Source organism: Triticum urartu, chromosome 2A, assembly GCF_056163025.1.
Source record: "Triticum urartu cultivar PI428250 chromosome 2A, HENAU_Tu73, whole genome shotgun sequence".
Lineage (NCBI taxonomy): Eukaryota > Viridiplantae > Streptophyta > Magnoliopsida > Poales > Poaceae > Triticum > Triticum urartu.
Genome location: NC_141874.1, coordinates 598,373,029 through 598,386,438, shown reverse-complemented (window position 1 = coordinate 598,386,438; position 13,410 = coordinate 598,373,029). Strand labels below are relative to the sequence as shown.

Genomic DNA, 13,410 nt, shown 5'->3' with positions numbered 1-13,410 from the left:
GCTCTGTGAATGCTCTAAAGTACCAACAAATTCAGTTGGACTGCAACGATGTAGTGCTCAATGATTTTACCTATAGCATGGAAAGAAACGTAAACAACTACTCGAAAGGAGTATAATCATATAATTTGAATGATTCGGATATTGCTCACCACGCGCGATAGATTATTCGAAGGCAGAATCAAGAGTGATACAAGTAACGAATCAATTAGTGCTTGGATGGTTAGAAAGACAGTGATATTCCCAACCTATCAGAGTTCAAGTCATAAAATTGACATGATGCTCACATTATTCTTGAAATTATTTCATTTTTTCGGTGATATTCGTTTAGCGGGAGGAGACGATCCCGTCGACTCCGAGACGTTTATGGTGACTCTGTAAAATCTCAAAATGCTATGCCGACTTAGTCTTTCGGAGGTGCTCCTAGGGATAGGGTGTGCGTGTGTGCGTTTATAGGGATGTGCATATGCTTGTGTATGTAAGCGACTTTGATTATACCGTGTTAGAAAAAAGAGAGTGATACAAGTAATAAAAAAATTCATGTTTGAAAACAATAGAGAAACTCGAATATCTTCCTACCTCCCCGCCTCTCTAAATACACGTGGCCCCGCTGGTCGTCTTCCCCATCCTCCAGCCCGATCAAACGCCTAGGGTTTCCCCGACCCAACCGCCCGCCCACTGAGCCCACCCCCGAGCTCGTCCGCCGCCGCCATTGCCGCGGATTCGCACGGGCTCCCCACCAAACCCGGCCGGAATCGGCCAAGAACGCGAACTCGAACGCGATTTGAAGCACACAAGCACCATAAGATCGCCGCGATTCCCCCTCCTCTGCCCTCTTCTAATTTCCTCTGTTTTTGGACCGCGCGATAAGAACAGATCCGCCAGCGTGCAGGGTCTATCAGACCAGTGCGCGCGCGCGTGCGTGTGTAAGGCACACTGACTCGGACTGAGTTCGGATTTTGATTCGTGTGATCTGTTCTGTTGGTGCCGAGGACATGATCAAATCGATGGTGTATTTCGGGCACATCTCCATCGGGGAGGTGGAGCTGTCTCCCAAGGGGGAGACGAACGTGGCGGCGGCGCCGTGGGTGCGGGAGATCCGGGTGGACCGCCTCTCCCCGCCCAGCGAGCGGTGCCTGCCGCTCGCCGTGCTGCACACTGTGTCCTCCGGCGCCCTCTGCTTCGTAATGGAGTCGAGGCCAAGCCCAGCAACCGCTGACGACGAGCCCCCGTCGTCGCTTGTTGCCATGCACACCGCTTGCCTCAGAGACAATAAGGTACTACATGAATCATCATTCCCAACAATCACAAGCAACATAACAAATGAGTAGAAGTAAAACCTTTTTTTAGCCTGACATGACATGGACAAGTTCACCCGAACAAGGAGTATTAATTAGCAGTTTAGCACACCAAGTACCTTGTGAAAAACCTCCCTTGAAACATTTACTGCATCAATGAGTACTATATAACTTGGGCATGAACAATTTTGAAGACTAGAAATATATTTAACCTGGCTTGGCAGTGCTGAATGACTAAGGTTTCTGGAGCAGTGTTCATATTTCACAAACAAATCAATCATATTCTCAGACTCTTGAACACAAAATGTTGCTTCTCAAGGCATACAATTGTTATGGACTTCGGACTTAGCATTGCTTGTTCTCAGCGGTTCATCACTGCAATTGAATGTGAACTCTGAACCGCTGAACTCCATGTACCGGCAGAAATATTTGAGGAATGAGCGAAGTGTTGCTTAACAGCTTTGGGGTGTAGCACACTAATGTGCCTGGAATTCATCCGCTGGCTAGTGACTGGGACTTAATTTTTGTGAGAGTGCAACTATATTAAGTACATCTTTTGCCCTTGTAGTTCACCATATCATAAATTTTAGTAGTAGTAACTTCGATCATTGCATTGCTATGAATATTCCTGTTTTAAGATTTTGATATAGATAGTTTTGAGCCAATCCATGCCTCAAAATCTGTAGCAAATATCCTCTACTTCGCCTTTTATTTATTTTTGGTTATTACTTATTAGGCATCTTTGTACAGAGATGTGCTAAATGCCTTGGCATTCTCCTTGTACCTGGGTGTGTTTTTACAAATTTTCCTCTTTATTTCCTAATTGAACAGATGTTCTGTTTGTCTTATCTCCTTCCTAATGATTCTCTGTGTTTGCAGACAGCAGTTTTTCCACTTGGAGCAGAAGAAATCCATTTAGTTGCAATGAAACCCAAGAGTAACTTGCCCAACCACGCATGTTTTTGGGGCTATAAAGTACCATTAGGCCTGTATAGTTCTTGCTTGAGTATGTTGAATCTTCGATGCCTTGGTATTGTGTTTGACCTTGATGAAACACTAATTGTTGCCAATACCACACGGTCTTTTGAAGACAGAATTGATGCACTCCAGAGAAAATTGAGTAAAGAGACTGATCCACAGCGCATTAGTGGTATGTTGGCAGAGATCAAGAGGTACCAAGAGGACAGGACTATGCTAAAGCAGTATATAGATGGTGACCAAGTTATTGATGGTGGGAAAATGTATAAAGTACAATCCGAGGTTGTTCCACCTTTAGCTGATAATCATCAACCTATGATCCGTCCTGTTATAAGGCTACAAGACAAAAGTATTATATTGACACGTATAAATCCATCGGTACGTAGTTCATGACTTTTCTGTGGAAGCATATGATAGGCAAAAAAGCATGTCGTCTCTGTATTTTCATTAGGTCATTTTTAACAGGCTCTGAACATACCACTGTAATTTGGATTATTTTGTATAGTGTGTTCGGTTGAAGTTTACCACCATAATTCATTCAATGTATCCTGTAGATTTTGCAAGTTGCCTGTTTCTTTTTCTGAAAAAAAATGGCAACCTATTTGGTTACAGCATTCTCAGTTTGTTCATGCATTACATAGTGCAGAGCTTGAATCAAATTAAATGATGTCTTAGCCACAGCATTCATGGCAAGTTGCATGCATTTGATGTTGTGGATGACTAAGTGTCCTTCTTTATTCTTGGGCCCGCTGATCTTTGTTTTGCTTATCTTGGGTTTTGGTTCAACCATGTTTGCTTGTTGTTAGACTGTACAGTTTATTTTCCATACCTTTTTCTGTTAGATAAGAGATACCAGTGTTCTGGTGCGGTTAAGGCCTGCTTGGGATGATCTTCGGAGCTACTTGATTGCAAGAGGTCGGAAACGTTTTGAGGTGTATGTGTGCACAATGGCTGAGAGGGACTATGCCTTGGAAATGTGGAGGTTGCTTGATCCTGATTCTAGACTGATAAACTCTGTTCAACTTCCTCACAGGCTTGTCTGTGTCAAATCTGGTGCGTATTAATATTCTTCCAGTTATTGCATCTACAAGACATGCATAGTTTGCTCATATAATCTTTTAATCAAGTTTGTCAACGAGTGAATCTCCTTACAATGAATTTCCATGTTCATGCATATAATATTGTGGGATTTTCCATCCTTTTGAGGTTAATGCTAAATTTACTCATCCAGGCTCTAAAAAGTCATTGCTAAATGTGTTCCATGATGGATCTTGTCACCCTGGTATGGCCCTAGTGATTGATGACCGTTTGAAAGTTTGGGAGGAGAAGGACCAATGTCGAGTTCATGTTGTTCCTGCCTTCTCTCCGTATTATGCTCCGCAAGCAGAGGTAATGTCTATTTTGTATTGTATTCCAGCATAAGATTATCTTACAGTATTGTTTACAGAGGTCACCCTGTCTTTAACTTGCACAGGCGAACTTCCCTATTCCAGTTCTTTGTGTTGCCAGAAATGTTGCATGCAATGTTAGGGGTAGCTTCTTCAAGTAAGAACATCTTGGCTATGTGGTACCACAGAAACTTGTTTCCTGTTACATACACAGAAAACAATGTTGAATTGTTGCTGATGCAGAATTTTACGATCCAATTGACAGGGAATTCGATGAGGGTCTTCTACCATCGATCAGTGAAGTTCATTTTGATGATGAATTAGATCATGTTCCGTCTTCTCCTGATGTCGGAAATTATTTGATTTTAGAGGTAAACTTTGTGAAGGTGGATGCTTCAGATTGACTCCTTTTAACTACTGATGAGGAACAGTGTTTTTTTTCTTGTTAGGATGAGAATGCAGCAAGTTTGAATGTGAACAAAGATCCGATGGCTTTTGACGGTATGGCAGATGCAGAGGTTGAGAGGAGAATGAAGGTTTGCCCTTCTCTTCCTTGTTCAGAATGTTTGTTATAAAAAGATGAAGTGTTAAACAAGTGATATCCAAGAAACACGGTGATCATTATCCACTAATCTATTGTTTTGTAGTATATGTGAATGCTCCAGCAATAGTAACCCCTAAATTAACTATATGCAGGAGTTCTTTTTTACTTAAAGTGAATGAGAGGGTTCATTGTTTATTAGCTTTGACCTTTGTTTATTTTGTTGAAACAACTAACTGGCAATGCTAAACCGTTGTTTATTAGCTTTGACCTTTGTTTATTTTGTTGAAACAACTAACTGGCAATGCTAAACCTGTGTCTATGTCTTATGGTGTTGTAACAAAAATGTCAATGTAATGGAGGCCGATATCTTCACATTTCTTAGTAGCTATTACCTTTTTCAATGTTTTTTTAATTTTCTCTCCTAGTTATGTGTATCTAAATTATTTTTCAGGAAGCAGTTTGCAGTGTGCAAGCTGCAGATCCAGTGACAACAAATGTTGACGTGATATCAGTAGCTGCTAACCAGCAATTTGCTACATCTTCATCTATTCCGTTAGCACCACCACTGGGCGTGGTGCCTTTGAATAACGATCAAGGTCCTCAGCCTCCTTCAGTCAGCTGGCCTGATGCTCAATCTGGTATGGTGGATCCTTTGCAAGGTTCTCCAGCTAGAGAAGAGGGTGAGGTTCCTGAGTCTGAGTTAGATCCTGACACAAGGAGAAGGCTTCTGATATTACAGCATGGCCAAGACACAAGAGATCCCACACCACCCTTTGCTGCAGAACCTTCTGTACAAGCCTCAGTTCCTCCAGTGCAATCTCAGGGAAATTGGTTTCCTGTAGAGGATGAGATGGACCCAAGAAACTTAAATAGGACTTCAACGGACTTTCATCTAGAATCTGATGCCGTACATAGTGATAAAAGCCAACCACCACATCAACCATACTTCCCTGCTCGTGATAATCCTATATTTTCCGATAGATTAAATCATCAGAACCAGAGATATTCTTCTCAGGTGAGTGGTCACCTATGTTGATCAAACTTTAGTTTATCTTTGTTCGTTAATGAGGTGATTCTAGACGATTTGGTGACAAATGCTTGATTTATTCAGCTACCTCACAGTGAGGATCGTCAAATGCTTCAGAACCAGGCACCTACAACATATAGATCATTTTCTGGTATGTTTTGCTTTATGCCTTTATCTTTGATGTTTCTGATGTTCATTCAGGTTAGCAGCTGCCAATGTTCAGGAAATCGTTAACTGGTTACTGCTCGATCGGCTGACAAGTAGGGGATTAATAGGTGAATCGGCCAGCTAACTAATTTATTGGCCGATATTTTGAACAATGGCAGCTGCATAGGATAATGTATGGTCCTTTTGTCCCCACCGAACTTAGAAGCTTAAGCTATTTAGGATATAGTTATAGTCTCTTGTACTATCCCTATAGAGTTGTATTTACTGTCATCTAAAACGAACATATCTAACTGCATTTCTCATGTCTTATTTTCCAACTGTTCATTTGGCGTAGTCTTCTGTGGTTAGATGATGAACTAAGATGTTACTTTTTGCCAAGTAATTAAATATTTGTGCGCCTTTTCATGGTCCAGTACTCCAGTATATGTAAACCCATCGGTGTGTATTTCCTTCCAGTTAACAAAGAGAATAATACTGATCACCTTTTACCCGTTTGGTGAGCCTATATACATGGTCGGTTGGGTGCTAATTCTGGGGCTTATCATAGAGCTGATCAAATAGAAAGTATAAATGATTGCCCTTTTCTGCAGACACTTCAACGCGGTTTATCTTGATCCATAACTCATTCTTGTTTGCTGCTTTGCTCAGTGGTGCTCCTGTTATCATGAAAAGCTTGCAATTTCATGAATGCCCCTCTTAAATTATTTGATTTGTGCTTTACTCTATAGTATCTGAAACTGTATCTGCAATGTGAAGGCGAGGATATGGCAACCCAGCGTTTTCATCCAGGTAACAGAAGCAGCCAAATGGAGTCAGGACGTCAATTTGTACAATACACAGAGACATCTGGTGCTGTATTGGAGGAGATTGCAGCGAAGTGTGGATTTAAGGTAGTTTTGATGCTACAGATCAGATATCATTCATCTGTAAGTATTAGCTTACATATCTGCCTATCTGGTGTATTTCTTTACTTGTTTCTAGGTGGAGTACAGGTCAACTTTATGTGATACTACAGAGTTGCGATTCTCCATTCAGGTAAAATACAACTTATGCTGATTGAAAATGTCAATAACGTCATTTTGTTAATAAACCACCGTGCCAATGGATGATGACATTTTTCTTTCTATTGGAAATTGTATAAAAGTTACTATGGATGTCATTTTTCTTTCTATTGGAAATTCTATAAAAATTACTATGGATGTCAGGATGTAATCTTGGTAACATGAGTTACAGGATAGGCACTATTTAACATTAACGTTTTGCCAACTATTTAAGTATTGTGCTGCATGCTCATTATTCCAGTCTGCTTGCCGTTTGCACACTAGCACGTCACGTTTCTATATCCCTTATTTTCTTTGTTGATCTTTCAGATTTGGATTGTTGGAGAAAAAGTAGGTGAAGGAATGGGAAGAACAAGGAAAGAAGCTCAACGACAAGCTGCTAATATATCATTAAGAAATCTGGCAGGTGAGTTTATGCTGTACTCCCTAGTCTCTTGACTCCGGATGAAAAATGACAAATATGCAAATAGGTGGTTGACAATCAGTTGTTTAAGGGGGCTTTTTTTAGTAGCCGACTTCTGACATATTATCAATGTCTCAGAGTTTTAGAACAAATTGTCGCCCTGATTTCTGACACTCGTGGCCTTTTTAACCATTAATCATCTGAAGCCGCTGAAACGTTTCTCTATTTGTTTTGCCTGTCCATAATTTCTCAATTTCTATTGTTTCTGATGGTCTGATCTATGCGCAGGTAGTTATTTCTATCCAGCGTATAAAATATTGCATTATAATATAATGCTTGGTTTTGATCGATGAAATTTATATGCAGATAGATTTCTGTCATTTGATCCAGATAAGATGACAGTTCCGGTGGATGATGGTTTTAGTAGCAATCCAAACTCATTCAAATATAGAGGGATTGATGGAGATAATATAGTACCAGTTGCAAGCACGTCGGATGGGTCTAGATATATGCACGAGAGAGTTGATAACTCAACCAAATCTGCTGGTTCTGTTGCTGCTCTTAAGGAGCTTGTAAGTAGCTGCTTTAATTGTCAAGTTTCGAACAAGTGTGCCCTTTAACTCAGATATATCTTTTGATTTGTTGCAGTGTACAGCTGAGGGTTATAACTTAGTTTTCCAAGCTCAGCCATCTCCATCAGATAGTTTGAGAAGGGAAGAAGTTCATGCTCAGGTTAGTACTTCATCTCCATAAATACTCATTAAGCTTTACCTGATACATGGAACACTATATACACTTAAGGGCACTTAACAAAAGCTAACTTCCATTAACTTCAAAAGCTATCACAAGATGTCTGAGATCTAGCTGTACGCCTTTTTCTGATAGTGTAACATGGTGTTGTTTATTAACATTTGTTGTATGGTAGTAGTATAACATTTGTTCTATGTTGTTGTCAAATCGTCATTGGTGGATGCTCTCCCTTAAAAACATTTTGGTCTGATGGGCTAGCTACAAGACTTCATTAGGACTAACTTTCAGTAGTTTTTAGATCCATGCTTTCAATGTACCTTCTTATCGCTTGTCTTTGGCTTTACAGATTGAAATAGGCGGGCAAATCCTGGGAAAAGGAGTTGGAGTAACATGGGAGGAAGCTAAGGCGCAGGTTGTAAGCTTACACATGAGAAATATTTATTTTATTTCTTTACTTCGTTCTTCTTTGAGTTCTGAAATCAACAAATAAACTCAGTGGTGCTTGCATGGTTTCTATTTTTATCTTACATTGAGCAAAATAGGGAGGGCCCTTTATCTTCACAGCCTTCATTACCATCTTTTCTGGATGCAATATCTGATTGGTTTCCTAAGGTGTCTAAAACCATTACTTTAAATTTTAAGGGTACAAATGTTTTCTTCTTTTGATACAGTGAACTATAAGATTTGAATGGATATTTGTTGGACAAAGAATTTTTATCTGGATTATAACAGTTATAATTTGCAGTGTTTCTGAACCCATTCTTTTACATCATATTGTGTTGTAGGCTGCTGATGGGGCTCTCGGAACTCTGAGATACATGCTTGGTCAACGTCCACAGAAACGGTCTGGATCTCCAAGGTGATTATTCGCTAGTCTCTTGTTTGTTGTAGATCTGTAACATTTAGCACTCGTTATTTGTGTGATCCGAGAAATTTCTTTTGAAATGTGGTATCTCGGACTTTTTGCCATAGTACTAGGTTTTTATCCGAACAAGGGATACCTTCAGCCTTTTCATAGAAGCAGAACAGGATATCAGGTTACAGCACATCTGGCACATAATATAGGAACCCCACACTGTTTACACAATGAGGCTCACTTGTTTGATGTTTAAGTTAGATAATTATAAAGAAATAGAAGTGACCATCCCTCTGAGTTCAGATTGTAAACCCTTGATATAAGTGTTTGGAGGAAGTTTCATTACGTAGATTCCAGGCTAGTGGAAATGATGCTTGTTTAATTATATTTAGCTTGAAGGAGGTTGAGAGTTCAATATATTCCCTCTGTACTGAGCTATGCGACACATGCTGACTGTTCTAGCATTATTGTCAGTTTTATGCTTACGTTCTTCAGTTTAGGTAGTGGATGAGGGTGAGCTGAGTTATGACCAGAATAGTTTTTGCTCTTTCCACAGGTCATTCGCATCCAATTATAATAATAAGCGCTACAAGCCAGATTTCCAGCCAATGGTACAAAGGATTCCTTCTGGCAGATACTCTAGGAATGACAGTCGTGTTCCCTGATTGTTTTGTCTGAATTCTGTGGACACGATTCATCGGAAATTCATTGCAATCTGTGACCCCCGAAGAAGCTCCGTAATTGCAAGTTTGAGCGAGATGGCTGTGAAGGCAAGAAATAACTGTACACGCCCTTAGGTCTTGTTTTCGGTTTCTGAGTTCCCCTTCTTGCCCCACTGCCATTTCCGAGCTAACCCCCAGCAGGCGTGGCTTGCACGGAGTTGTTGCAATCTGTTGCCCAAGTGAGCCCGCGATGCTGTCATATGACTTCCCTCGGATCTGTTACCTGTGATTCCCCAGCTGACAGTGGATCTTAGAGCAGGATGGCAGTGCAACTGGTTAGGAGAGTTTTTCTTGTTGCATATCAGGTTACCACTTACCACTGTGTTGCTCCTCCATAGTGTATAGACTTGGAGGCGGAGCAATTTTTTTTTCTCATTCAATTTTACGGTGCAGTGTTAATTGGTCGGGTCACTTCTGTAACTTTTATTGCGAGATTTGCTTCTACCGGTGGCTGCCGTTTTTCAGGCCCTCGGGCAGCTGAGACAGGGTGAAGGGAAGTTATATTGATTGTCGAAATCATAGTAACGTGAGTGGATTTTTGGGGCCATGATACACGTGCACCGGTTTGGATGCTCCCCATCTTGTAATGAACGACACCGGGATTTGTTCTAGGAGGCGGTGAGGCAGCCTATTGGATCGGCCATGCAATACTATTAACAACATTCCTCTATAAAGTTAGCTTGGCTGAGTCAAAGGACTACGCATATCAATCAAGGATCTTGATGTCAGATCCAATTGTGATTAGGGTATGCATACCATGGTTCTCCCAAATGTAATTTTGCTCACCTCTGTGCAGCTTTTACTGATCAATGAGTTGTCCACGCGGGGTGCTGTTACCACGTGATTCTTTCCCTAGGATATGATATCAATGAAAGCGGAGAGCGTCACGCCTTTTCTTTGGGCCAACTACCACTCTTATATCAGGTCAAAAAAAAAAAAAAACTACCACTCTTATATGCACAATGTGCCTTGCAACTTGCTGCCACCATCAACAATATCACGAAAAGCAGAGGCGCGAGGAATGTACCCACGCCGTGCTGTGCTCTGTTTATTTGATGAATATAATTTCCTATCACTGGGCAGTTGCATTACCAAAGCGTTGACTTGCTTATTTCTATATCCAACAAGCGCGATGGACTATAAAGTGAAGTATCTTTCATTGATATCATATCCTAGGGAAAGAATCACGTGGGATACGATCTGATTACAAGTCGTCGGCAAGTGCCGTTACAATTAATTAATCATCGCTCAGCCATATAGTTAAAAAAAGGGAAAATGCAAAAAAATCTGATGTCCGATTTTTGGGCATGACAAATTGAATGTTTTTCATGGTAAATTATATTGACGCGATGATGACAAATCTGGCTTGCAAAAACTAGCCGTCAACCTTAATTGTGTTTTAAACAATTATCTATGATCCAAGTTGAAATTCCACATCAGTAACATGTGCTCGTCCTTGTTGAGCCACCACTAAACAAAATAAAGCAAGTGTCATCCAAATTGCACAACTGGAGTTGTCCTTTCTCTAGATTGAAGTAAACATACAAGGGTATATATTTGAAGTTTTAAATAGTGGGCTATGCCATTTAGTGGCGGATCGGCCAGAAGGTATGAGAAACAAATAGTGAATCTAAGCCCAATTTAGCATTTTTGCTTAAATCATATAGACATTTTTAAAAAAGCATACAATATTAGGCATCAATATCACATATATAGGTTTAGGCATCAATATCACACACACACACACACACATATATATAGAGGTATAAAAATGGGGCGGGGGGAAACCCCTTTTGATCAAAAAAGGTATACTTGACAGTTTGACATACATACATATGTCAATGGACCTGGCATCCAGCCATAGCAAAACAAAGCCTGGCATCCAGCCATAAGAATGCAAAGCTTGACATAGCTGTAGGCTTTAGCGTGACCCTAAATTGAGTTCCAAATTTAGCGTTAAATCACGCTATAGCGCGCTATTGACAAAAAGAACCATAGCGCAAAACAAACGTAACTTTAGCGTGACGCCCATTCAAATGCTGTAGTTCGCCATTTAAAATTTTGATCCTGATGCATGGCAAGTAAACGCACTAGGTTTGAGAGTTGACATCAGCAATATCGGAAGAATTAGTTGGTGAAAGTAGCAGCAAGTGTACTTAATTTTAACCTATCAGCAGCCATCATGCAGTCATGCGGATGGCGTCTCCTCCCTTCCCATGTTACAAAGACCGCCATCTTTTTTAGTTACTTGCCTCTAAGAGGCAGCCAATGCGCGTGGTGCAAGGGCGCACCAAGGCACCAACGCCATGGCTGCTACTCCTACGGCAACCCACGCTACTTCGCTCTTCTTCCCTCCCGCTCCGACCATGGCGCCGGCCCCTCGGAAGCCATTGCCGTTGCTCCTCCTCTCCTTCTCCTTCCCCGTCCTCCTCCTACTCTTCTCCCTCGTCTTCCTCCTCTCGCACACCACCTTCAGCCTCCTCCTCTGCCCTCTCCTCCCGCAGTCACCTTCGAGGTCAGCAAATGCCACGACGACCAGTGCTTCTGTCGCCGCCGCCGCTAGCCTTGACGTCTCCATGGACAGGACCATGCTCGAGTTCCACGTCACGGCGTCGCCACCGCCGCCGGCGCCTCTTGCTCCTACTAGACCGGCTAAGAGTAAGAAGAACAGCAAGAAAGCCTCCACGAAGCGAAACAAGGGCCTCTTCAAGCGCCTCATCAGGCAAGCTCCCCGGACGCGGCAGTTCGCGGCGCGCACGGCCGAGCTCTTCGCGCCGCCGTCGCCGCAGCGGCCGTGCGCGCACCGCTTCTTCATGACGTGGCTGTCCCCGCTCGAGCAGTTCGGAAGCCGCGAGGCCCTCGTCCTGGAGACCCTCTTCCGGTGGCATCGCGACGCCTGCCTCCTCATCGCCTCCGACACCATGGACTCCCCGGGCGGTGGCGACAGGCTCCGGCCGTTCCTCGACCGCGGCTTCCGCGTCCGCGCCGCGTCGCCGGACTTGGCGCACCTCCTGCGCGGCACGCCGGCGGAGCCGTGGCTCGGCGCGGTGCGGCGCGGGGAGGTCAGCCCGGGGAGCGTACCGCTCGGGCAGAACCTCTCCAACCTCCTCCGCCTCGCGCTGCTCTACAAGTACGGCGGCGTCTACCTCGACGCCGACGTCGTCGTCCTCAGGCCCTTGTCGGGCCTCCGCAACGCCATCGGGGCGCAGGCCGTGGACGCGGCCACCGGCGACTGGATGCGACTGAACAACGCCGTGATGGCGTTCGACCGGGGCCACCCGCTGCTGCGCGAGTTCATCGCCGAGTTCGCCGCCACGTTCGACGGCAGCAAGTGGGGACACAACGGGCCCTACCTGGTGTCGAGGGTGACGCGCCGGATGCCGGAGCTGGACGTCACGGTGCTGCCGCCGCGGGCGTTCTACCCCGTGGACTGGAACACGATCGGCGGGCTGTTCATGGCGCCCAAGGACAGGAAGGAGGAGAAGTGGGTGCAGGCCAAGGTGGACAACATCAGAGGCGGGAGCTTCGGCATCCATCTGTGGAACAGGGAGAGCAGAGGGATCGAAATGGAGGAGGGGAGCGTCATCCGAAGGTTGATTTCGGACGGCTGCTTGTTCTGCAATTCTTCCGTGGCTGCATGACAGGAGAGTCTTAGAACTGCATGCAGAAGGAGAGATGAGAGATCGGCTTCGGCTGGGGTGTGTCGTGTTTGGGTTGGCAAATTGTACATCTTACTTACAGGCAAGAAATAACATATATAGAACAGTGATTTTGCTGCACTTGAACATGGCTGGGAGGGTTGGGTGCCCCGCTGCACCGAAACCTCGCCAGAGAATTGAGTCCCACTATCTATCTTAAAAGCATCTCCAATAAACAGTCCATATGTAAAAATACTATGTAAAAATATCTAACTTTTGGATCTTTAAGAACAGAAAACGCTGCTTCAACAGATGGTTCATATGTAAAAAAAAATTACATCACCGCCTTCCGGAGATGTAAAATTAAAAATTCCGTGATGCAAATTTACATCACGAGATACAAGTGATGTAAGACCGCGGCCGCCCGCGAAACGACCAACCGCCAGTTCATTTGTCTTCCCGCTCACGACCGCCTGCCCGCCCGAGCACCAGCCGCTGGAAATCGCCGCCGCCCTCCGCCCTAGCCCGCGTCGCCTCCCCCGCCGGAGGGCGTCTCGCAGCTGCCCTGGCGCCGCCGTTT

At 43.7% G+C, this 13,410-nt stretch overlaps 2 protein-coding genes across 3 annotated transcripts; both read left to right on the top strand.

Moving 5' to 3' along the window:
- The first annotated feature begins 606 nt into the window (after positions 1-606).
- On the top strand, positions 607-9,693 carry CPL1 (C-terminal domain phosphatase-like 1). Of its 2 annotated transcripts, XM_048702434.2 has the most exons (17): positions 608-1,274; positions 2,175-2,651; positions 3,116-3,326; positions 3,505-3,662; positions 3,748-3,818; positions 3,927-4,032; positions 4,111-4,197; positions 4,657-5,220; positions 5,317-5,383; positions 6,157-6,290; positions 6,382-6,435; positions 6,771-6,867; positions 7,231-7,436; positions 7,513-7,596; positions 7,961-8,026; positions 8,400-8,473; positions 9,027-9,693. In XM_048702434.2, exons 1-17 carry the CDS (start codon positions 993-995, stop codon positions 9,133-9,135), a joined length of 2,847 nt encoding a protein of 948 aa, XP_048558391.2. In that variant the 5' UTR covers positions 608-992; the 3' UTR covers positions 9,136-9,693. The 2 variants fall into 2 exon arrangements, with proteins under 2 accessions (XP_048558392.2, XP_048558391.2); XM_048702435.2 differs by lacking the exons at positions 7,513-7,596; positions 7,961-8,026; positions 8,400-8,473; positions 9,027-9,693 and having other exon boundaries at positions 607-1,274; positions 7,235-7,407.
- Positions 9,694-11,352: 1,659 nt separating this feature from the next.
- Positions 11,353-12,971, top strand: LOC125539067 (uncharacterized protein At4g19900-like). Its single transcript, XM_048702433.2, has one exon. It carries the CDS (start codon positions 11,499-11,501, stop codon positions 12,831-12,833), a length of 1,335 nt encoding a protein of 444 aa, XP_048558390.1. The 5' UTR covers positions 11,353-11,498; the 3' UTR covers positions 12,834-12,971.
- Positions 12,972-13,410: the final 439 nt, after the last annotated feature.